Raw genomic sequence first — 25,038 nt, forward strand, 5'->3', positions numbered from 1 at the left:
GAGCTAGTTTTGTGCTACAACGGATGAATACTGTATACCTGAAATGGGGTCACAGGTCTCCATTTACTATTTGATAAAGGTATTAAGCTGAAGCTATGAACACAATTTTGTTCTGCACACTGTTTCTCTAGAAGGACTTTTACCTGACTACTGCCACATGACTTTACTCTTTGTCAGACAAGACAGGCTGCCAATCTTCTCCAAGGTCTACGAACTCAGGAAGACTTTACTAATGGGAAGCATGTAAAACAAACCACAGAAAACCAAAAGAGACCACAGCAAAGCAATACGGAATTACAAACTAACTTTAATTACATCAACAGGAAGAATTTCAAACCATGTTGAGAATTTATAGTTTAAAGTTTAAATCTGGCTAATGTATCCTAACTGTGACATAATTCTCAAAGGTGAAAGTATTGGAGATGGAAAATGGACAGAATAATCATTTAGGTAGCATCTAGGAATATTGCTACAATTACTTTACATAAATAGAAATCCATGTCTTTATTAGTAAGGTTTCACGTCTTGGAGTAAAAATTCACATAGGACAGGCTTATAAATATACATAAATCTCAAAATCAATAACAATTGAACATTAGGTACACAATTATTATAAAACAAATATAACCCATCGGTGTCTATTTAAAGGCATAGTTTTTTACAAAACAGTATTTGTAGACAGTCTCAAAAAAGTATATGAATACTCCTGGAGCCAGACTATTCCAGCATGTCAGCATGTCTGTGGGAATAAGGCAAGTGAGGAAGCTGCACTCACTCTTCCAGACGGCAGGACATCGTATGTGATGAAACGGTAACTACTCCAGTGACCCGGGTGAATGCCACAACACCCGCCATACGCCATGACCCTAGGGAATCGCTTACCCTCCAGAAGAACGGACCTTAACAGCTATTTGCCTAATGGCAAATAGCGGGGGGGGGGGGGGGGAGAACTGAAAACAATCCAGCATCAGTGTATTTTACGTGAAAAATCTCAAAGAGCCTGAGGAGTCACTTCAATTTTCAGTCTCCAGACATACTTAAAATCACATTAGCATAGCCTCTACTTTGTGACAAGGAACTTCTACTCAAGTCGTTTGTTAAGTATAAAAACAAAGAAGTCCAACTTGAAACTAAATACCTGAATAGGGAATCTAAATACAAATCAGGTACAGGCTGTATCAACATGCCATGTACTCTGTTAACATTAGCTTTAGTTTCTTAACTAAACGTATAGAAAAGTCAAACTCAACAATGATACGTTATATATTTTTAACAATTCATAGAATGTTGAGTGGTGGAGGCAAGGCTTAAAAAAAGGAATCCTTTCTACAAACTAAATTCCTATAAACTAAAGGGTAGTTTTGCCTGCAATCTGCACAATGTTTTTTATCTCTTGGGTTTTACAGTGTTCAAGAGATCAGAAATAGGAACAATCCTGACAAAGACCTTCACATGGGTATGGCATGTAAATATAGAGATTTATGTATATCTTATCATGTATGTACAAATATATATACAAACACACTGAGATTAATCCAGCTGTTCACTAAACATAACCAATTCTGTTTAGAGAACAAGGATATACACTTATATACAATTATATACAACAAAGTATACACATCTCAGCATCTGGCCTAGTGCAGGGGCTCCTGAACATTTTTCCATTAGGATACACAAAGGAGAGGCTATAGTCATGTGTGTAAAACTCTCCCCTGGTGTAACAGATTTAGATAACCCTTGAAAAGAAATCTACAGGGAAATAAATTATTCTTAAACACTGTAATCCCCACCATGAAGAGCAATTCGACAGTAAAAGTCATTCATGATTTCCACAGCTCAGAGTATTTAAAACTGCTGCTCACTCGGTTCTGAATTTACTGCAACAGAGCTGAGGAGCGGAAACGGAGACTGCAAAGCCTAAAATCTTTACCATCTGGCCCTTTACAGAAAAAGTATGCAGACCCCAGGCTGGAGCCAAGAAGGACACACAACCTCAGGGGTAACATCTTGGAAACACAAAATCCAGAATATAGGTGGTAAACTTAATTACAGAAGTTGTAGGAAAAACTATCTGGGATGAAAAATCTATCCTGAGTGGTCCCAACTTCCCGATTTCCTTAACAACAAAAGCCAGCTTAAGATCATTAAATATGGCTCCTGCATTTTGTTTTTGAAATCATGGTTATAAATTCAGCTTTGAGACTACAGTGGCACAATAAAAGGGCACTGGGTTCCAAACAAGAAGACCTGAGGTTTTAGGTAAATCACTTCTAAAAATTAACTAAGACAAATACATTCTTCCAGTATTGTCCAATCTATACATTAAAAAAAAAAAAACTATTAAAAGCACTAAAATGATAAAACAAAGACTAAATGTTTTTAAGAAGGAAGTTGAAATAAACCTTACCCCTTTCCCCAAATAGAACTATAAAAGTCCTCCTGTTTATTGTGAATCAGTAAAGAGAGGAAAAAGCACCTACCTAATTTGAGTGTGGAGAGTGGGTTCCATTTAATAAATGTGTAGGATAATGTGGGATAATCCACATTAAGTGCTTAGAACAGCACTAAATACATTTAGCTGTTATTATTCTCTTCAGGAATTTTATAAAAAAAACTGGTTAGGCATCTCCCCTGTGACAAGTAGTATGCTGGAAAATGCGAATATAGAGATAAAATAGAAATTTGTTTTTGTAATAGGTAAGAATAAATGAAATTGAAGTCTACAGAATTTTAATTTCAGTGTGCCTATAATGATTCTGTGAAATGACAGTGCAATGCCGTTCCGCATCCCTGGTCTGTGAATTCTTATTTGTGAACAACCATTATTGTTAAAAATATCCACTAAGTTTCGCTGTAGGATAAAATAGCATGGCTAGTAACCATCTTCCTATTTGTGTTTCAGAAGTTCAGTGTTCACTACAGAAATGGTTTATGGTTTGATCACAAGTGGGAGCATACAAAAATGTTGGCTGGCCAGTTTGGCACTATATACGAAATATAAGCCTCTGAACCAACCAAACTTGGCACAGAAGTACAGTCATTTACTTATTCTGTTGAACAATGTTTGCTGAATGCCTACTGTGTAGCAGTGCCTGTTACAATGATGAGGAACAAGAAATGGTCCCTGCATCAGGGAGCTAGCAAGGGAGGGTGAGCAAGAGTTTGAAGTGCAATGAGTAATACGATGGGGAAGCCCAGTGTGCTGTGGGAGCACACAGCGGGGACCAAAACCTATCTAGTCCAGGGGAGTGGAGGAAGAACAATTGAAGCCGTGACCTGAAACATAAGTAGGAGTTCAGCAAGCACAGAAGTGTAAGATGTCTGGGCACAGGCAACACCATGAGAGGTGAGTGAGAGCAAAAGATGATTTTGGAGGTAATCAAAATGGTTTGCAAAAAAAAAAAAAAAAAAGAAAAAGAAAAAAATGGTTTGCATTGTACCCTGGTGGCAGTAAGAAGTCAGAGAACGTTCTAAGCACAAATATGCAAAACTGGTCATCAAAGTAAAATAATTTGTGGAAAAATTAGCTTGACTTGAAATGTAAGCAGAAGGAAAATCCGTTAATTTATTCATTCCCTGCCTGCTACAGAGGCTAGCCTGTCTCTCTTTAGTCTCAATCTATTTATAGCTGAAATACTATATACATGAGCATGAAGTATAAAAATATTTGCCTTCTTATATACAAGGTGGGTGCCTGCCTACTCCGTATCCTTACTACTAAACAACAGCTACAACTTAAAAGGTGTGCACAGGCCATCCTCAGCTGGAAGCAAGCAGAGGGCTTAGTTCTGTCCGAGGCAATCACAGTGAGGTGGAGCCACAGACTTGAACGAGATGACCTGAGTTTGAAGCCTACACCCAACTCTTTCACTCACTAAATGTCATTTAATCTCTCTACATCTGCAAGAGGATTATTTCTCTTACATTCCTCGGATGCACCTGGTAAACCATGTCACAGAATCTCGATGTTTTCCTTTTTTTTTGTACAGTTCCAGAATTCGAAAGCTCTCTCCCCAGGTGGACTTTCACCCTGATGTGAATTCCAAGGATGGCATTAGAAATCACAGTCTCCAGTCTTGTTTAATCACAAAATCCACAAAGTTGGAGCCAGCTCTAAAGCAACAAGGGGCGGGGATGCAAACCAGAGGACTCCAAAATTCTACAATGCAAATCCATCAGCAATTAACTATATCCATAGACTCTTTTCCTCTGAATGGGCTATTAGCAGAGACGTTTGGAACAAAGGAACATTTGGGTTCCTCTGAAAAAACAGAATGCATTAAGTCTAGGAATTATTATAAATTATGCTGACTGCTGGTCCAATTTACAAGTCTGAATACTTTGAATGGATAACTCCAGATGAATTCACTTTAGGGGTTATTTCCCATTTTCTAAAGAAAAATGTCATCTTAAAAAGTTTCTACTCCAAATGTCCACAATCTTCAAAAATGTGGATTTATTTTCAAAATGCCTTACATTTTTATTAAGATGCTTTGCCTATTATAATACATATTTAATCATACACCCAGTGGATGTCAACTCTTGACAATACAATTAGCTGTAACCACGGATGAATACCTTAATTTATAAAATACAGTGATAGAAGAGTCAAAATTCTAATCACTAAGAATGCCCATATTTTTTTTTATCATTAATATAGTTGTACATCTTCAGGTACACTCACAGTTCCTTTTCTAACCTTTCCAAACAGCAATAAAAATATTTTCTTGTAACTACTCCCTGATTGAGAAGAAATTGCAAGTAAATACGAACCGTTTTCTTATCATTGTAACCTTTCCCTTTCTCCCCATCAACTGTATAAATATCCAAACACATTTACGGAAATTTGAAACTTCTTCTGCCCAAAAGGCTGGTCGTGAACCAAGACCATCCAGTGAAGTTCTCTTTAGTAATGCTTCAGGTAACTCTATTGAGCTGTAGTCGGAAGAGTAAAGGTTGTTTAGAGACCCTGTGCCTAGCTCTTTCTCTACCTTGTTATGTGTTATCTGACCAAGTAGCCAAGGCCACATGGCATGGGTGTCACCAAAAAGGCAGCTTTCTTCAACTTCAAATCTCATTCAATATGCTGGCACTAATAAGTTTCATCAAGCCAACTCAGAGATGGTATGAAAGCTGAAATAAGAAAACACATTTGAAAGTGCTTAGAAAAATTTTAAGTAACTACTTTCCAAAAGTATGAGAACAATATTAAACAATCTTCTTTGATTAGAAAAGAAGCTTGCTCTTTCCTCCAAAAAGCTGAAATCATAGAAGTCTTTTTTTAAATAATAAAAACTAAAATTATACTGCATACTCTTTAGAAATATATTATACTAAGACTTTCTAATCCATTTAATATGTTGGCTTTGCAGCTGTGGTTAAGGAGTTCCCATCAACAGGTAGAAGGTCAGGGCAACAATGAGAAGCAAACAAAATGGAGAAGAGAAGGTTTGATAGGCAGCCGATGGCATAAAAATGTCTTCATACTTGTAAATACTGACAACACGCTCTGAAGTCGGTGGTGAGTCTATATCATGTCGGGTGATAGAGCCTTTAGGAAAGAAAGCAAAAGGAAGGGGGTAGTCAAAAAAAGCGCACAGATTTAAAATGATGTATGCAAACAAGAGAAAAACTAGACAAGTCTTTCGCATTGAATACATAAGCGGGGATTATAAAGATCTGGAATCAGGTATTAGAATTATCATCAGAATTCTCCATAATGTTTGTACATACACAGAAATAGAAAGAACATAAAAAGTAGCTAAATTTACCCCAAAAGGCTGGCTTTCATGAATCCACACCCCCCTACCAGAACAATACCATTGATCTATTGCACCCCACTTTGTTGCTTCTTAGCACTGTATGAATGCCTACTTACAAGGTGTCTGATGAGTTTTATCTTACTAATACCAAATGAAAAACCGTATTTTGATTTTAAGCAGCAAGAGCTACTATTTGTTCCCTCAAACAGATCTTTTATATAATGGATCATCAACAACTCCTAATCATGTCATACTTGCTTACAGATGGAAGTCTCTTTCATTGTCTGTGGTACAGGAAGTGGTGGCCTGCCCGGGCCAGACCAGAGAGTGTGCGGTGTGCTATGTGTGCATCTGTATGTCTGACAGGCAGAGTGAGGTGGACTAGCAGAGAAAGTAGGAGGATTCAGATACCAAACAAGTGTTTGGACTGGAGACTTTTTTTTTTTTAATCTGGTGAGACATGTAAAGAGAGGAAGGCTGTGTGTATGGGATGCTTAATAAGCTGAAATTGATTCAAAGTGCCTGACCTCCTGAATAAGTCACATGGACCTCGGGTTAAGGAGACTACAGGCATGTGAGTTCAATACAAAGGTCTCCTTAGAAATAGGGCTCAGAGGGGCGCCTGGGTGGCTCAGTCGGTTAAGTGTCCAACTTCAGCTCAGGTCACAATCTCACGGTCCGTCAGTTTGAGCCCCGCGTCGGGCTGTGGGCTGATGGCTTAGATCCTGGAGCCTGCTTCCGATTCTGTGCCTCCCTCTCTCTCTGCCCCTCCCCCATTCATGCTGTCTCTCTCTGTCTCAAAAATAGATAAAAACACTAAAAAAAAAAAAAAAAAAAAAAGAAATAGGGCTCAGAGTGTTTTTTTATTTTTTTTAACGTTTATTTATTTTTGAGACAGAGAGAGACAGAGCATGAATGGGGGAGGGTCAGAGAGAGAGGGAGACACAGAATCTGAAACAGGCTCCAGGCTCTGAGCGGTCAGCACAGAGCCCGACGCGGGGCTCAAACTCACGGACCACGAGATCATGACCTGAGCTGAAGTTGGAGGCTTAACTGACTGAGCCACCCAGGCGCCCCAGAGTGAGTGTTTTTTAAAGTCCCATCTGGCAGGGAAGCCCAACAAATTTGACAGATTAATTGCCTGCTCCAGGTTCCGTGCTGGCTCCTGTCAACACAAATTCAAACTCCTCAGATTGGCATGGAGATTTTTCATTTTTTCTTAATAAAAAAATTTTTTTAATGTTTATTTTTGAGAGAGTGTGGGTGGGGGAGGGGACAGGGAGAGAGGTAGACAGAGAACCCAAAGCTGGCTCCTCGCTGTCAGCACAAAGCCCAATGTGGGGCTCGAACCTACTCACCATAAGATCACGACCTGAGCTGGAATTGGACACTTAACTGACAGAGCCACCCAGGCACCCTGGGAAATTTTTCTTTCAGCAGATCCCATCACCTCTCCCACCTAACCTACCTCCCTCATTGGTCACATATGATGGGCTCCAAGGTTTAACCATGCACCTCCACATCAGGCTTCCCTTGAGGGAAACCTAATCCTATATTCCCTTCAAGCCTTAGCTTAAAGTGTATCCCCTCTGAGAGACTTTAAGAGAGTGTATAAGATATGATCAATAGAGAGTAATTTAATCCACAGAAGGTGCTCCAGAAACAGGAAAAGCACAAGCCCATATAGGGGGTAGGAATATGTCTGTTCTGTTTGAGGACCGAGACAAGAACAATTGTCCTGAGAGGGCTAATCAGGCAACGTGAGATCAGACTTGAGGAGGGCTTAGAATGTTAGGCTATTATTCCATTTACGCCAGATGATGACTTTCCAAAGTACAGCACTTTCCAACTTGTAAAGGAGTTTCAAATACTTTTCACTTAATGCTTACAATGATCCTATGAGGTCGGTATTATCATCATCCCCATTTTAGATACAAAGAAATTGGAGTTCAGAATTTAGATAAAGGCTGAGTACAGCTACCAAGAGGGAGAACCCACACTCAAATCTAAAGTTTTAGTTTTCAAATGCTATCATTTTAAATGAGTTCATTTCTCCAGGCTAAGATATAATTTATTTCCGTGAGTACTGTAAGTTCTCAAAGATATAACTGCAGACCCACTGTTGGTATCCTGGGAAATAAGCAAACGGGGAAGGTGTCACAAATCTGCAGGCATCCAAATGATTTCTCAATTAGAAACAGGCAAAAAAAAGGTATAAACTCTCCAGACTAATCAATGGAAACAACTCGAAGAAGAAGATTAGGCAACAGAGAGTTGACGAGCACACAGTACAGAAAGATGCAATTAATTGCTAGGAGCCAGAATGAGTTCTCCTACAAGCACCATGAACAACTAACTCACTTTTCGTTTTTTAGGCCGTTAGGCTTGATCAGCCAGGAGGAAGGCTGAAGACACCATGCGACGTGATTTTGGCAGCCTCCGAAAGGTCTCATGATATCCTTGGGTCTTGTGGGGGATCTGTTGAAGAGCCTTGCCACCCAGAGTGAGGTCACCAATGGACCAGCATCCACTGAGAAGTTTGTTAGAAACACAGAATCTTGGGTCCCACCCCAGACCTACTGAAACTGCATTTTAATGATAGAGCCAGGCAATTCCCGTACATATTAAAATCTGAGGAGCAATGGGCTAAATTGTAGGATAATTTGGTGGGTTTGTGACCACCAGAACAGTCATAAAGTGAACACTAATGAGACGCTTGGTGTCAATCTCTAGGAAAGTCTCAAGATGTCCTTTCCTGTTCAGTATTTTTTACATTTAGAACATAAGAGCTAAGAGTACTCACTGACTTTGGAGTTAGACAGACCTAGGACTGAATTTTAGTTCCTCCATTAATTAGTTGTATAGTCTTGAGCAAGTTCCTTAATCTCTCCAAAATGAGGATGATAATATCTATACCTTTCAAGGATGTGGTGAGGAGTAAATGAGAATGTTGTGAGAATTTAATACAGCACATACCCCCACATATAGCAGATATATGATCTGTTCCATTAAGCACACAGCTCATCATAAATTACCTTGTACTGTGCTAGCTACGTATGTGTATTAGTTGTCCATTTGTATGTCTGTGTATTTAAGTCCATTACAACTTCCTGAAGGCAGGATCATATCTCCTTTTTCCATATCTCCTTTTTCTGTTGTATCATCCAAAGGGCTTATCACTCTCTTGCCCAAAAAATAATGAACACAAGCAAAGCAGTGTCTGGTGTTTAAACAGGATGCCGAAGTGTGAGCTTACCCTGAATGGCTGGACCCCAAGCAAACAGATAATACCAACTCAAATGCAGATCGACAATTGTTTCATCTCTGGGAACGTTCACAGGGCGTTTAAATCTGCAGGTGACCCGATTGTTTTCAAAGACTCCTTCTTCATCTCTGGCAGGGTTTCTCTGAATCTCTTTTGCCCACTGGCCTACATTATAGAAGTGCTGTATGCGGACCCTGCCATTGTCATCATGGACACAGGCCATGACGTCATCACCACCCTAACATGAAAAACAATGGGGGAAGAAGTCAAAGGTGTGTCTTTCACAAACTTTTCTGCTAGAAGGAAATTTCACTCAGATATACCCATTTCATTACCTCTGTAATTTGAAATCCCGCCCAAAGAAACCCATTTTTTTTTATTAAAAAAGCTTTAACCAAGTGAGTGAAGTTAGCATTACAATAACTGACATCAAATGCCTCCTTATGTGATGTTCAAAGAATACATCTCCAGCTATTTAGTATTCCTGCTGACAGCACAAAAGTAACCTAATCATGAGGAAACAATCAAACAAATCCAAACTGAGACTTCTACAAAAAATGATTACAAAAACTATTACAAAAATACTTATAATCTTCACAAGGACCGATGTCATGAAAGACCAAAAAAAAGGCTACGAATTGATTTCAAAATAAAGAAATGCATGACAACTAATAGTGTTCATAGACAGAATCCTAAGTCATAAAATAAAACTTTCTATAAAGGATAGTATTGCGACAATGGACAACACTGGAAAATGGGCTGTATATTTGATAATACTACCATATTAGTGTTTAACTTCCTGAATTTAATAAATAGATTTAATCTCCAAAGTTTCCAGAAAATAATAAAAATAATAGCAAGTACCAGCAGCAACAGCAGGGCAGTGAGATAAAGCACGTGTGGAAAAGTGACATCATTTGTAAAAAAAAAAAAAAAAAAAAAGAAAGAAAAAAGTTTTGGAAGTAGACAGTGGTGATGGGTGATGGTTGTATACTGTGAATATAATTGATGCCACTGAAGTGTACATTTTACAATGTCTAAAAATGGCAGACTTTATGTTATGTACATTTCACCACAATAAAAAAATTATTGGGTGAATCTGGGTGAAGCAAATGTGTTGCACTATCCTTACAGATTGTCTGTACATTTAAAGTTTTAAAAAACAGGTCCAAAAAATGTGGCTCAGTCAGTAGAGCATGAGACTATTGATCTCAGTGTTGTGAGTTTGAGCCCCATATAGGATGTAGAAATTACTTAAAAATAAAATCTTTAGCGGCACCTGGGTGGCTCAGTTGGTTGAGCGTCCGACTCTTAATTTTGGCTCAGGTCGTGATCCCAGGGTTGTGGGACTGAGCCCCATGTTGGTCTCTGCGTTGACCATGCAGCCTGCTTAGGATTCTCTCTTTGTCTTGTTCTGTCCCTCCTCCATTCTCCCCCTCTCTCCCTCTCTTAAACAAACATTAAAACACACACACACACACACACACACACACACGCACACACGCACACATGCACACACGCGCACACACACACACACACCAAATCTGAGCACTTCTCACCACTCCCACTGCTCTAACCCTGTCTGAGCTGGCCTTCTCTCATTGCAGGAGCCTCACAACAGGTCAGGTGAAGAGAATAAGGTGGCTCCTATTGATAGAACAGCAGCATGTGCAGAGGTACAGAGGCCCAAGAAAGTATGGCTGTTGGAAAGCACCCTGGCACAGTGAAATGGCAAATGATAGTGCTACAGAGGAAGGAGGGGAAAAACACAGCAGAGGCACAGAGAGAAGCACAGGTAAGAGACAGACAGCTGCCTGGGATCCTGATGCCCTGCCTGTTCCTGGTCCTGGCTTCTGGTCTTTCTCAGGTCCAGATGTGTTCTTGCCCATGTGTACTATGGAGGAATGAATTGTTAGACTCAATTATTCAATCCCCAGTACTAGTATTACATACCCACACTTTCAAGGGGCCTCTTGGTAAGAGAAGTGAACTCCCCTGTCCCTTCATTCTGGGCTTCACAGTGTGACTTACCCTGGGCATTGAAATGTTAGCAGATATGATGTAAGCAGAGGTTGGAAATAAGTTTGGATGGATCATGCCTTTCTGCCTCTGCCAAGAAAACAACATGCCTTGGTAGCTGCTGGTTCCAGAATGATTAGAGAAAACCTGAATCCAACCCATGGACAGGAGCCAAGCCCAGCTGAGCCCTAGCCAAATCACACACATGTGAACGAGAAATAATGCTTATAAACGGTGTAGTTTTGGAGACGCTTCTTGCAATATTATTGCCGTAACAACTAATAAATGCGGGTACCACAAGATACCCTGTATTCTCATAACCAACTCTTTCTTTTGTTTGAGCCAGCTTGAAATTTTTTTTAACTTTCAATCAGAGAGCCATAACTAATACAGTCATTATTATGCTTTGATCGATTTATTTGCTTTGCTTTGAAAAAGGAAATCAAATGCTAGAAATTCACTTCTCACATTTAACAGTGGCATGGGAACCTAGAGAAACAAAACCATGCCCATTCTCTAAAATCTAAAGTAGCACAGCAAACTGAAGGAAAAAAAAAATCACCTTTTATCATGATTTGCGTCTTACCATTTTCTTGTCTGAAGAGAATCCAACTGCTACCCAACCATCTGTGTCAGCGCTCAGTTCAAATTCCACATCAGCCCCTATCATCCGGTAGCTAAGGAAGTAGTCACAAGTCTCTGCATTACAGCCCGGTTTGCCATATCTATAGGACATATCAAAACATATCACTACTTCTTCAGCTACTTATTCATAAATACATTAAGAAGTCATCAATGTATCGGGCACACCTCAGCAAGATTAGCAGATAAATTAGATCTTTGCTACCAGGGATCTCAAAACCAGTTTCACTCAGGAGAGAACACAGAGAGGATCTAACTGCTCCTTTTTATCCACATACATTTTGAGGGACCACAGATGGGAAGGGGCTTCCACAGTGAGTCAGTAGGGCCTCCACTCCCAGCCAGTATTCTCGACATTATATTAGAGCTTCTCAGAGACTAGTTATTACTGAATTATTTCTGAATCCCTTTCAGAGGAAAAAAAAATCTGAGTTAATAAACTGTCTTTGTTAATTAAATGTATACCAGTTCTTCTTTACTTACAAATTCTCACACAACTAAACTAACAAAAATTTACAAATGAAATATAAGTTAAACTACAGAACCAGGAACATTCAAATTCCCAGCATCCATGTGATAGATAATGCAGTGTTACTGAAGGTGGATTTTGCTTACCTGCATAGGGGTATATTTGACTATACTGTGCAGGGTCTCTTGGTTGAACACGCTCTTACCACTACCACTAAACACAATTCCACTAAACACAATTCCACATTCCTCCACTTTTATCTGTTTGAACTGCTGCAAAACCCTTATACATACAATACACCAAATGGATACCTCATCTGGTATTCACTGAGCACAAATGCATCAATATTTATAAAATCTGCGCTCTGTCAGGCTACCTGATGCTAACACAATTACAAATTTAGACACCAGAGTATAGGGCAGTATAAACTGGTTATCCAGATAGTCAGATTATGCAGACATTAATCTTTTTAAGGAGCACTATTGAAATGGAAACGCAAATTTAAACTTTCTTACAGAAGACGTGTGGACCCTTTAAGAATCTGAAAGCCCTAGTTGAGGAACATCATTTTTACACCATTTTCACAATAGCAGAAAACTAGCAACGGGTGAGACCACAGAAGCTCAGGTGGGAGGCATGTGAAGAAACAGGGCACAAGACTGTCAAGTGCTGACTGAGGAGGCAGGGAACACGCCACAAGGCTGGCAGGTACCCTGAGTAGGTGGGAAGAGATGTAAGTTTCAAGACAACATGGAATGGGCTGAAAATGCTGAACGGGGGTAAGGAAAGCTAAAGGAGAAATGAATGTGCCAGAAAACAAGTCACCCTGAAGCCAGCAGGTACTGAAATTCCTTCCCTCCTCAAAAATGTCACCCATCACTAGGCTTAATATTGCTGGCCATGTTCCTCAATAATAGTATTATTTGGATTCTTAAAAATTCCTTAGAAATACCTTTGTATTCCAAAGAAAACTCAAAACCCCTTTATTCAATTTTTTCTCCTTGAGCACTGAAGAAAAGAAAAGAAAAAAAAAAAAATTCAGAACTTCCAGTGCAGTGGCCATCACAACCTTTACTCAAGGACAATTTATCCTAGGAAATAACAAATTCAAAGAGGAGGAGGCTTTTCCAACAACGTGGAGCTGTCTGGATGGGAGGTTCACTGTCTGTATTGGTGTTTGCCAGCTCCCATCATGTCTTGATAGAACACTACTAATAATCACAGAGGGACTCACTAAACCTAAGATAACCAGCTATAATAATCAGTGTTTAATGACTCTTTAGTATCATCCAGATATTCCTAAGTCATGAGTCTTTACTTGAAAAGGAATTGGAGGTCTTAGATGTCTATCATTGTCTGTCCCGCTCACAGCCTAATAAGACATAGCCTGTGCCATGATTCTTTTTCATATAGCCAGCTGGTTAGGAGTCGATACCTGGGCCAATGGCAGTATGGCCATAAGTGAAAAGCCAGGTCAGAGCGTTCCAGTGCCAAGTAGCATTCTAGAGTTTACAGCGTCTAAAACCGAAAACTGGGGTGCCCACCAGAAACAGGCCACATCCCTGCTGAAGCTGTGAGGGGGTGCAGGCCCTGATTAGAATAAACTGTATGCAATTTAAATACTACCTTGAGAAGTAAATCAGTGTCTTAGCCTTAAAGATATCCAACTCGCAGATCTACCAACCTAAAGCATCCCTTAGTTTTTCCACAGTCATCCACTTTGATTTTGGCAAATGGATCCACGGGAGGAGCAGTAGGGAAAGGGTAACCTAGACGGTGAGAATAAACAGTGGTTAGAAAATCCAGTGACAGCTTTTCCAAGGAGACGTTTTTCTTTTTAATATATTGACTATTTTCTATCGCACGTGTCTAGAAAGGCTTCAGGTCTCAGAAAAGGGCTTTGTTTAAGCCTAATCACCCTCTTCATGATGGTAGGGTGCACAGTACACATCTTTGAGACAGTCTTGCATGTTAACTGAGAATATGTGGCCTTTCCCTCATTTTACAGGCAAGGAACCTGAGTCAGGGGGTGGCATAATTCCATATAACCACTGGCTCATCACAGTCTCTGGGAGTGTGAAAATCAGTTTTCATGCAGCACATGTGCTCGAAGAGAAAAAAAAAAATCAATAATGAAATATATATTTGATGGTACAGGTTTTCCTTTCCATTTATATATTACACAATAGTAGGATTTTCCCCTTTCTCTGAACTTCCATTTCTCATTAAGCTGTATAGGACATTTTCATATCTCACTAAATTCTTCAAACAACATCGTTTCTAACAGCTGAGTATCTTTCTTGCAAGATGACTTAACATCATAATGCATTCAACCACACACTGAAGGGCAGCCCTACATTACGCTTCCAGTCTGTGACAGCAAGATTTTTCTCCTCGGCTGTTAACTCCAGGCACACAGGAACCACGCGTGATTCATCTTGTGTTCTCTGTCCAGCATAGTGCTTGGCATTGGATGGTGACCACATGATTATCAAATGAATAAATAAAATCACCCACAGACATTAAGAAATGTAAATAAATATAAACTTGAGGCTTTGTTTACTTTGTTCCATCAGGTTATGCCTTATTAAAAAAGCCACCAGGACGCCTGGGTGGCTCAGTTGGTTAAGCATACGACTTTGGCACAGGTCATGATCTCATGGTTTGTGAGTTCAAGCCCCCTGTCGGGCTCTGTGCTGACAGCTCAGAGCCTGCTTCAGATTCTGTGTCTCCCTCTCTCTCTGCCCCTTGCCTGCTCACACTGTCTCTCTCTCTCTCTCAAAAATAAACATTAAAAAATAAATAAATAAAAATAAAATTAAAAAGCCACCAGGCCACACTTTCTTGGCACACATCTGTACACCATGGACAGTTCATTTCTACTACCCTAGATCTTGACCACATGCTAAAATACAGCCCTAGCTTTTTGCCATCTTTAAGCATTTGAGCCAAATGCATCAGTTTTTCCACTTTTATGCTTATTTTATGCTCAATCCTAAATCTATTTTGGTACTATAGACTGAGACCTGCCTTAGATGGTGTTTTTTTTTTTCTCTTAACATTTTATTGAGCAACCGCTTAATGCTACAAACTATGTTAAGCATCTGCATATATGTTCTTATTTCTCACTACAATGCTGAGGTTATTTTTTTCTCAGAATACAACACAATGACTACTTACATTTTAAAAATTCTATAGGTAACTGGGACGCCTGGGTGCTCAGTCAGTTAAGCAACTGACTCTTGATTTTGGTTCAGGTCACGATCTCACGTTTGTGAGACAGAACTCTCTGCTGGGCATGGAAGCTGCTTAGGATTCTCTTTCTCCCTCTCTTTCTGCCCCTTCCCTGCTTGCACACACGCTCTCCTTCTCTCTCAAAAAAAGTTACTAATAAAAAATAAAAATTCTATAAGTAACTGAAAAAGACAATCTCTTATAATGCTGCTTCTCAGTTTCTCTATATTTTTTTCCTACTCCTAGCATCTAGAATAATACACTGGCATTATTTCCAGCTCAATAAATGCCAATTATTATTACTATTGGATTATTATTAAGTTTTGTAAAATACACAGAACCAATACTATTGGGTAAGATCATCTCTAGAAGAATGGGTTTCTTAGTTCTAAATAAGAGCAAGTTTTGAAACAAAACTCACGTATAAATGTACCAAACTACTTTATTACTGTTGGCAAAATGGCTTCTCAGGGCTTTTCTAGCACTAATCTCCTATTATCTTATATGCTTCTAAAACTTGAAATGAGAACTTCCTTTGTCAAATGCATTTGGGCACATTTTTCTCTTGTTTTGTAAGATGTTGTATAATAATTTGGTTTTTGTCCCTGGTCCCTGGGAAGAGAGGGCTCTAAATCTTTGGGATTCCCTAGCAGGACTGTCTTTGCTATTCATGAGCCCCTTGGGATCACATGATTGGGGTTGGTTACCAGAGGGACCAATCAGGTGATTTGAGGTTTGGGGCTGTAAGACAGCCCCATCCCCAGGGAGGGGTGGGAGGTTGGAGACTGTGTTCAATTATGTAGCCAGTGACTAAATAAATCATGCCTATGTAATAAGACCCCAGTAGAAACCACGGACACTGAAACTCAGTGCCACTTCCTGGTGGGTGAACAAACTAATATTCAGGAGAGTGACAAGGCCTGATTTCGTAAGAGGGCACAGAAACTGCATTTGGGAGACTCCCAGACTTCACCCTGTGTGTCTTCACCAGCTGTTCCTGAACTGTACCCTTCAGTGTAAGTATAGCACTTTCCTGAACTCTGTGAAACATTCCAGTGAGTTACAGAACCTGAGGGGGTTTGTGGGTAGCCAGCTGATCTAACGTGAGAGCAGTCTTGTTATGGAGCACCCCATTTAAACTGTGTACTCACACTGGGTTATCTGCACCAGAAATTAATTTCACTAGATTAGTTGGGGTTGGCAGAGCAATATTAAGCACAGCAATATTACAATTTTTTCCTTGAATTTAAATAATCTATTTGGCATAAAATAAGTTTGGACTGTGTGCCAGTATTTAAGCTTTGGTCTCGGAGCTACAACCCAGCCTTCTATAGCCAACTCTATGATGGGCTGAGTACTCTGCAAACCACATTTCTCCTTTGCCAGCTGGCTAGACTCTGTCAAAAGGAAACACTGGAGGGAGGCTGGGAGGTAGGAGGAAGGAAAGAAGACCATTCCTTCCAGTTGACTTGCTGTCCACTACACAAGTCCTCAGTGATTCTACTTCGTCATTGTGGTGACAGATGGTTTCACCTTTTCCAGCTTCTTTCTAGATTCCCACAACCAGCCCCATCATGCCTTCAAAGGAACCATCAGCAGCTGTGCAGAGAGCCCCATTCTCAGAGGCTGGGCTGCATTTCTGGGGGTGGTCTCTTGTCTGAGCTTCTAGGTTCTTACAGTCTCAAGCCTTTCTCTTTGCCCCCCACCCCTCCCACCACCCCAGGCCCAGGGCTGGTGGCTGCTTCCTGCAGTTACTGTCTGTGTGCTCCTTTTTGCTTCTCCAGTCCCCCAATACCTACTTAGATAATTCCCAGGCTGGGCATCCTGTTAAAAAAAAAAAAAAAAAGGCTTAAATATGGTTTCTTTCTTTCCGATTGGATCCTGATAGAGACTAAATGGATTAATCCTTCAATACCAACGCAATGTATCTGTAAAGACTGTATTAGCTGTTATCATCTTGATAACTAGCTAGATAATAGTGTTGTTCAATAGGACATTTTATAAGTAAAGACTTATTAGCTGTTATCATCTTGATAACTAGCTAGATAATAGTGTTGTTCAATAGGACATTTTACATGCACTGTACAATTTTACTGGAAAATCATTTTGATTGTAGAATTTTAAGCACATAAGTACACCAAATTAAACTGGTGGTATTTCTTTGTTTATGGAACATTCTTATCAGTCTACGCAAAGCCCATCTTAATATTTTCCCTAATCCATTCCTAACACCATTTTCCTCCCCATCTTAGACACTTGGTGTAGTGTATTTCATGTATATCCTTCAGCAAAGGCTGGAGGTTTTCACAAAATGAGAACTCTGACATACATATCTTTAAAAAGCATTATTTTACTTGATAAATTGAAAGCACACATTAGTAATAATGGGTACCCGCCAACATGGAGTTGGGGGGTAAGCTTCTCATCTCTTCATAGGGGATGGGCATGCCTGCCCAGGGTAAGGTCCTGCCTTGTTGCAAAAATTCTTTCATATTCCCAACGACACCATCCTGAAAGTCTTGCATGATTACATTATAAATTAATCTCTAAAGTGCCTTCAGCTGAACCTGGATCTAAAGTTGAGGTCCCAGGGCCAATTTTTCACTATGCCAACAGCGCTGTCCTGCCATGCTGTCCACAGCTGCACTGCACTGACCATTCCATGGCCATGCACAAGGTCTGGAAGCCCCCAAGCAGAGCAGACTATCAAGGGCCCACCCAACCTACCAACCACTGTCCACATGTTTATTTTTACATTATGTGTGCTCTGGAAAAATAGATAGCTTGTGTATGCTTTTAACCCGCATAAATGACACTGTGTTAAATCTCATTCTGTTTATTATTTCCCTTTGGAAGTCCATCCCTATATGTCAATGTGAGACTTGTTATCACTCCTGACTGAGTAGCATTCCATGATGTACATATAATGGCATTTTCTGAAATAACCTCCGAAGTTTAGACACTGAAATTGCCTTCAGTGTTGGCTTTGTCAAATAATGAAGGAGACAAACTTTCTTACGTGTGTTTCTTGTAGACATACGCGAGAGGTTTTTGTTTTGTTTTAATAAACCATGGAGAGCAATGATTGGGTCCCTCCTGTAATTCCACAAAGCTCAATGAGATGAGTATTCGGACGGGGAGCACCAGTTTACAATCCCACCCATAATGCACAAGGTCCCTGTTTCCTCACACCTTTGCCTGTACCTGATGCCATCCAACATTCTCAGGATTTTCATCTGTATTTTCCTAAGTACTAATGGGGTTAAATGTTTCCTCATATCTGTATCAGCTACTTGGGTTTCCTCCTCTATGATGTGTATATGTGAAAATATCTTTGCCTTTTTTTTTTAACCTTGGTTTTCAGTCTTTCTTGTGGACTTTGTGTGTATTCCAGATTACCAGTTTGCTGTTTTCACATGCATTTCTTTCCTTCTCGTCTGTCACCAATCTTACTTTTTTTGTCTGACAGTCTTCCTTGGGCCAAAATCTTTACATTTGATGTAGTTGAGGAAATAATTTTTCTTCTTTTGATTTGTGCTTTTAGAGTCTTGTCTAAGACATTAGCCTCCATTCTAAGGATAGGAAGAGATTTATTTCCCCACACGATTATTTATTGACTTTGTGGTACTGCCTTTCACATTTAGACCTGACCCATTTGGAATTTATTTTTTTATACGATGTGAGGTAAGAAAACAGTTTTATTTTTCTCCCTACATTGAATCAATTTTTCTCAACACCATTTATTAAATAATTCATCTTTCCCCTTGCAACTTATGATGACACCTTTAATAATTTACTGGTTCTCATATGAACATAGGTCTATTTCTGGACTTTCTGCTTTGTTTTTAGATTATCTGACTGTTCCTGAGCCAGGACCACACTATATGAATTACTAGGCTTTGTAACGTATCTCAGCAATTCACAGAACTTGATTCTTCCATGTAAAGGATAGATCATAATTTGTCAATTTCTCTCCCCAAATACTGCTGGGCTCTTGTCTGGAATTGCATTAAATGGATAGGTGAATAGGGGGAGAACTGACATCTTTATAATACCAAGTTACTCCTTACAAGATCATGGTATATTTCCCATTTATTCCTATCCTTTATATATCTTAATAGGTCAAAAGTTTTCTCTACACAGGACCAGGGCATTCTTTGTTAGGCAAAATTTGACATTATACAGATTTTGGTTGCTATTTTAAATAATATCTTGTTTTCTTTGACACTTTCTAGCTTATTGTTGCTAAAGAAGAGAGCCTTTGGTTTACATAGGCTGATCTTGTTTATGGTGACCTCATTGCATTCTCTTGATTTATAGATGTTTGTTCTTTCTGATTTTCTATGTAAATACTCATATCAAGAGAGAGAAAACATATATTCACACAAAAACCTGCACACAGATGTTCATGGCAGCATGATTCATAATAGCCAAAAATGGGAAATAACCCAGATATGTATCAATTGATGAATATTTGTGGTTTCCATTCTTGTCTAATTCACAGACACTGTCTGTTTCTTTTCTGCAATCCCTTGAGCCTGTTTTGCCATACTCCACTGGGTGGTTAATGGCTTCTGGTTTGCTATTTATTGCTTCTAATTGACTGCTTGGCTCACAGCCTCAGGTATTAATTTAGTACTTGATTCCTTGAAGTTTTAACCAGAAGCTGTCTGTTCAAGTCTGAGAACTACTGCACCAGCCTCTTTCTCTTTCTGAACTGCCTGAATCATCATTTCTGCTTATCAGAGTCATAATGAAGTACAAACGTCAAGGGACTTTATATAATGTAAAATATGTAAAGCTCCACACACATGAGAACACCCATTTAGCAAAGCCTTCATCGTGGCACTCCACCATGCAGAAACCTTCAGTTCCCAACTATTCCATCGATCCCGAACCCCTTTCCTCAGGTTTGCCCACAAAAATACCTCATTCAGCCTGTCCCACTCTATTTCATAGTGCAGGTCAACAGGGACCCTCTGCTTCACCAACAGGCTGTGGACACCCTGCACCACCTTATCCATAAAGTCAATCAAGAAACCTACCTAGTTCTCTGCTACTTTCTAGCTGTGTGAGTTAACTAACATATTTAAATTTTCTGTGGGTCGCTTTCCTTAACTCTGAAGTGAGGCTAATAGTAGCGTCTAAGTCAGAGGGTTGCTGTAAGATTTAAAGTTAACATGGAGGGTCACCTGGGTGGCTCAGTCGGTTCAGCGTCCGACTTCAGCTCAGGTCATGATCTCACGGTTCATGAGTTCAAGCCCTGCATCGGGCTCTGTGCTGACAGCTCAGAGCCTGGAGCCTGCTTCCGATTCTGTGTCTCCCTCTCTCTGTCCCTCTCCCCCTCACGCTCTGTCTCTTTCTCTCAAAAATAAATAAACGTTAAAAAAAATTTTTTTTAAGTTAATATGGACAAGGGACTTAAGGCAATACCTGGCACACAGTAAGCACTTATTAAAAGTTAGCTCCAATTAGTGTTATTACCAGACTACATTAATGGATGATATGTAGTTAGATCAGGTGTAGATTATTCACCTTTGAAGAACTTCCAGATTGGTAGGGTGATGAGCAAAGGATCCACACACAATACATGGTACAGATAGGAAGAATATAGGCAGATGAAGGAATTTGTGCCCTTTTCCCCGATCTCTGTCCTCTCTACTGTCTTCCTAGCTCTTACCAAGTAGGAAAAACTGTGGTCAGAACTCAATGGTCAGAAGCTCATTGATCGGGCCACATTTTACAAGTGGTCACATCACTATGCCTTAAAGATAAGCAACCATGCATATGTTTCCTCTTTTCCTTCCAAGGCAGGGAATGGCCCCAAGGGCAAGCCAGCTACCACTATTCATATGGCTGGCAGTAAGACTTCAGGACCTGCAGATCTTTCTGGCAACGAGACGAGAGCAGGAGGCTTTACTTGGGACTTAATGCTAAGCTAACAACACCCAACTAAGTTTTTTCAGAGAACCCTCAGAATAGGATTTTTGTCCATAATCATGAGGTGACCTGTTTTACATTCTGTTGTTCTGCACATATAGATTCTGCCTTAAGAACCTCAAGAGGAAAGGGTATGAGCGGTAGAATTCAAGCACCAAGGCCCTATCGAAACTCCTGATCACAGAGAATAAAAAGGGTCAATGGTAGGGTTAGATTGTATGATACGAGAGAATATCCTCACTCGGTGGCAGAGGGTGGGAGAAGGAGAAAATCATGGAAGGCTCCCTGAAAGAGGTGGCAGTGGAGGAGTTAGGAATGTAAGGATTAGTTGTATAGGCTAAGACCATGGGAATCCCTACGAATTCTGAGAACTAGCATAATAAAACCAAAACAAATTAAATTTAAAAAATGAACAGTTAGGAGGCAATTAAAGATCCCAAATCAGCCAGTTTCAGCCTTTGGCTTTGGGGGTCTTGGACTATCTGGACACTGGAGAAATGGTTTCTAGACAAGGTTTCAGTGACTCCTCCATCCCCATTATTCTAATTGCCTTTTTCTGATTTCACACTACCAGGTCATGTTTTCATTGAAAACTCAGTTAGTTGGCTACTTTGAACCAGAGAAGAGAGTACCCTGCAGAGAGGAAACAGGAAGCCCTATCACTAGATTTGTACTGATAGGAAGAGTAGTTTAAAGGCACTATTTCTAGCTCTTCACTTGTCACTTCCTTCAAAATCAATCAGCAACCCCCCAGCCCCCCACTTCCTTCTCCACTTAATTCATCCCAGGAAAATTCACCTCTCATTTCCTGAATCCATCAACTATTTTGCACCTTCATGCTATGGGGCCCCACGACAGCATGGGACACTGCTTCCTGACATCTTCTTTCCCTTCGCTTTCTGGGTTAGGACATCCACCTGGGACATTTCCTGCTTCTGCTTCTCCCTCTCAGGCAGTCCCCGAAGGCAATGTCACTGGTTATTTCGAGGGATCTTGAGAAAGCCTGTATTCAGGACCCATAGGGCTAAAACCGAGGCCCAGAGATTTCTGGTGGAGGTGCTGCCCCTGAGAGGCTCAGCCCACAAATGTCCCCACTAGCACCCGCCAGATGGCTGTAGGACTGCATCTGAAGAAGCGCAAGACTACTGGAGAGAGAAGAAGACAGTGAAAGCCCAGGGTGAGCAAAGGGGAGGAGTAAGAGATGGCTGTAAAATGAAACTGGGCCAAACAGAAAACTCCAGATAAAGGAGTTGAAGCTTCATCTAATGAGCAGGTTGGAACCATCACGGATTTCTGGGGGTCAGAGCCAAGCTTCAGGCTGTATGTGCAGAATGGGTGACAAAGGGAAGCCGACAAAGTAGGGATGTCTACACACATCGCATGCCCTGCTGCCCCTGCGGGGTCACCTCACCTAAAAGCCCTTCCTTTTCTGTCTCACCAAAGTCTTTCGTGCTTCCTAGCTCAACTCTAGAAAATCTTCCTTGTGGCCTTAGCTGCCTGATGTCCATGTTCATAAACCGTCTGGACTCTACAGTTTCATTCCCTCTGTATATACAAACTGACATACAGCGTCTGCCCCTGCTCTCCTCCATTTGTGCCCAGTGAGAATATGAGCTCTCGTGTGCCATGTGTGAGTCACCTGGCAGCGTGCTGGGCTGACTACCAACAGAATAAATATGTATTAGATGCTTTCAGAAACAGATGGGCTTTGAAATGTTTATTCTTTTCCAGAGTGATAGATGCTGCTTCCGCTTGCCATCCTCCCACTGCCCCTCTCTCTCCTTCCCCGCCCCCCTCCCTCGGCCATACGGCTGCCCAGGTAGAAGACTACATTTCCCAGCCTCTCTTGCAGCTAGGTCATGTAATTACGTTCTTGCCGAAAGAACGTGAGCAGCAGTCATCTGTGCAAGCAGCCTGAAAGGTAACTGCTTGTCCCGAACCTCCTCTCTTTCTCCTTTCCTCAAGCTTGAACGAAGACATGCAAGAAACCCAACTTCTACCACACCGATGAGGACAAAGCTTTGCTGGAAGGTGGAACAAGATGGAAGGGGCGTAGGTTGCTGAATGTCCTTATGGAACAGAGCTGTCCCACCTGCCCAGACCAGTCAGACTCATGTGAGGAAAAAAACAAAGTATCTTACTTAAGCCACTATATGTAGGTGTCTCTGTTTTAGCACCTGAACCTCTACCCAACTATTTCCCCAAATCCATTCTTTCCATTTTGATACAATAATTCCACTTTTTTAACTGGGCATCTTACTTCTCAGCTAAAAGGCCACCTTTCCCAGCCTCCTTTGAATTTGCATGTGACCACATGACTAAACTGTGGCCAATGAAGGTAATCAGTGACCTTCTTCCCACTTCTTCCCACTGCCTAGAAAGTGAATGTAATGGCTGGAGATCAAGCAGCCATTTGGGACCATGAAGTTACAGGCTAAGAATCGTGAAGAAACAGAAGACCAGGATCCAGTGTCTCTGATGAGCACAGAGCTTCTGATACCAGCCCAGACCGCCTACTTCTAGATTTCTTCACATGACAGAGAAACTTCTATCTTATTGAAGCTATTAGTGAGTGCTTGTTGTATGCAGCTGAACCGAATCCTACATAGCAAACATACCCAGCATCGTATCAGTTGCAGGGACATTTCAACCCCAATTTTATTCTTGCATATCCCTCTTAGCAGAAGAAAAGGAAAATCACTACTTTCTAAATTGCAGCAGTTAAGAGGCCAGTTTCTATTTCTTCTGCACAGAATCAGCTTGGCTTTTGTGTTCACTGAAGCAACACCACAGGGAGGTCTCTGGCTGACAAACCCCCTAGTCTCTGGGCCCAGCAGCCCCCAACAATGGTGGCTCACACTAGCGGACCCTAACGTGTGTGGTAACAGAAAAGAACTGGGACGAAAGTGGGGAAGGAGCTATGCCCCAGCTCTGATGGCAGGGCAGTGAGCAGGAACAGAACGCCGGTAGGTTGGGGCCCTAGTCACCGCAAATTTAGGTCAATACAAATAGGGAGAAAATAAGGCATCACTTTAAACTGTGATTTCTGCTCCCCACCAGCTTCCCTGCTCTCACACACCCCAGGCCAGATGGCGGCCTCCTCCCCTACCACCCGTTACCCCAACCTCGGACAGAGAAAGTGGAGGCCACCCGTTGAGAACTGGGGAGCCTAGGCTCAGCCCCACCGGTCCGCAGCCTCGCAGACCTCTGCTGACCACCTCCCTCTCCTGGCCTGTAAAGCAGGAGGCGGGTGGAAGGGGCTGACGGCTCTTCGTGTGCCTCCTGCAGGCCGGCGGGGGTCTGAGTAGTGCACTCCCCACCCCGGTCCCCGCGGTCCCAGAGCTGCCTCCATTCGCATCCTTACCAAATCGCCCCTCCGGTCCCGTTCCTGCCGCCCCCTCGGTCCCCCACCCCCACCCCCACCCCGCGTCTCCCAGCCGCAGCCCCTCACCCTCCTCGGACAGGTAGCGCAGGTCGTAGAACTCCCCGGCGAAGGTGCCGTAGGAGGAGTCGTGGCGCGGCACCGCCTCGTCTGCACCGGCGTCCCCCCGCGCTCGGCCCCGGGGTCCCCGGCCCCCAGGGCCCGCGCCGTCGTCCGCGGGGCTGGCGGCGCAGGTGGCGGGCCCGGCCAGCAGCAGCAAGACCAGCGGCACCCAGGCCCCCGGGCGCTGCCGGGGCGGCTGTGCCATCGCTGCGCACGGATCCCG

At 41.5% G+C, this 25,038-nt stretch overlaps 1 protein-coding gene across 1 annotated transcript; it reads right to left on the reverse strand.

Annotated features, from left to right (window-relative positions):
• Positions 1 to 287: 287 nt before the first annotated feature.
• Positions 288 to 25,032, reverse strand: FRRS1L (ferric chelate reductase 1 like). Its single transcript, XM_040481920.1, has 5 exons — positions 24,783 to 25,032; positions 13,842 to 13,926; positions 11,633 to 11,771; positions 9,019 to 9,265; positions 288 to 5,551 (listed from the first exon to the last, which is right to left on the reverse strand). Exons 1-5 carry the CDS (start codon positions 25,018 to 25,020, stop codon positions 5,379 to 5,381), a joined length of 882 nt encoding a protein of 293 aa, XP_040337854.1. The 5' UTR covers positions 25,021 to 25,032; the 3' UTR covers positions 288 to 5,378.
• Positions 25,033 to 25,038: the final 6 nt, after the last annotated feature.

The sequence above is a fragment of the Herpailurus yagouaroundi genome, unplaced genomic scaffold (assembly GCF_014898765.1).
Source record: "Herpailurus yagouaroundi ecotype Mexico unplaced genomic scaffold, PumYag 160, whole genome shotgun sequence".
Classification (NCBI taxonomy): Eukaryota; Metazoa; Chordata; class Mammalia; order Carnivora; family Felidae; genus Herpailurus; species Herpailurus yagouaroundi.

Coding starts and splice junctions, on each gene's coding strand:
- FRRS1L (XM_040481920.1), bottom strand. CDS start 25,020: ATGGCACAGCCGCCCCGGCAGCGCCCGGGGGCCTGGGTGCCGCTGGTC. Junction 13,927..24,782: donor GCGCTACCTGTCCGAGGAGG/GTGAGGGGCTGC, acceptor CTCACCGTCTAG/GTTACCCTTTCCCTACTGCT. Junction 9,266..11,632: donor TCTCTTCAGACAAGAAAATG/GTAAGACGCAAA, acceptor TTTTCATGTTAG/GGTGGTGATGACGTCATGGC.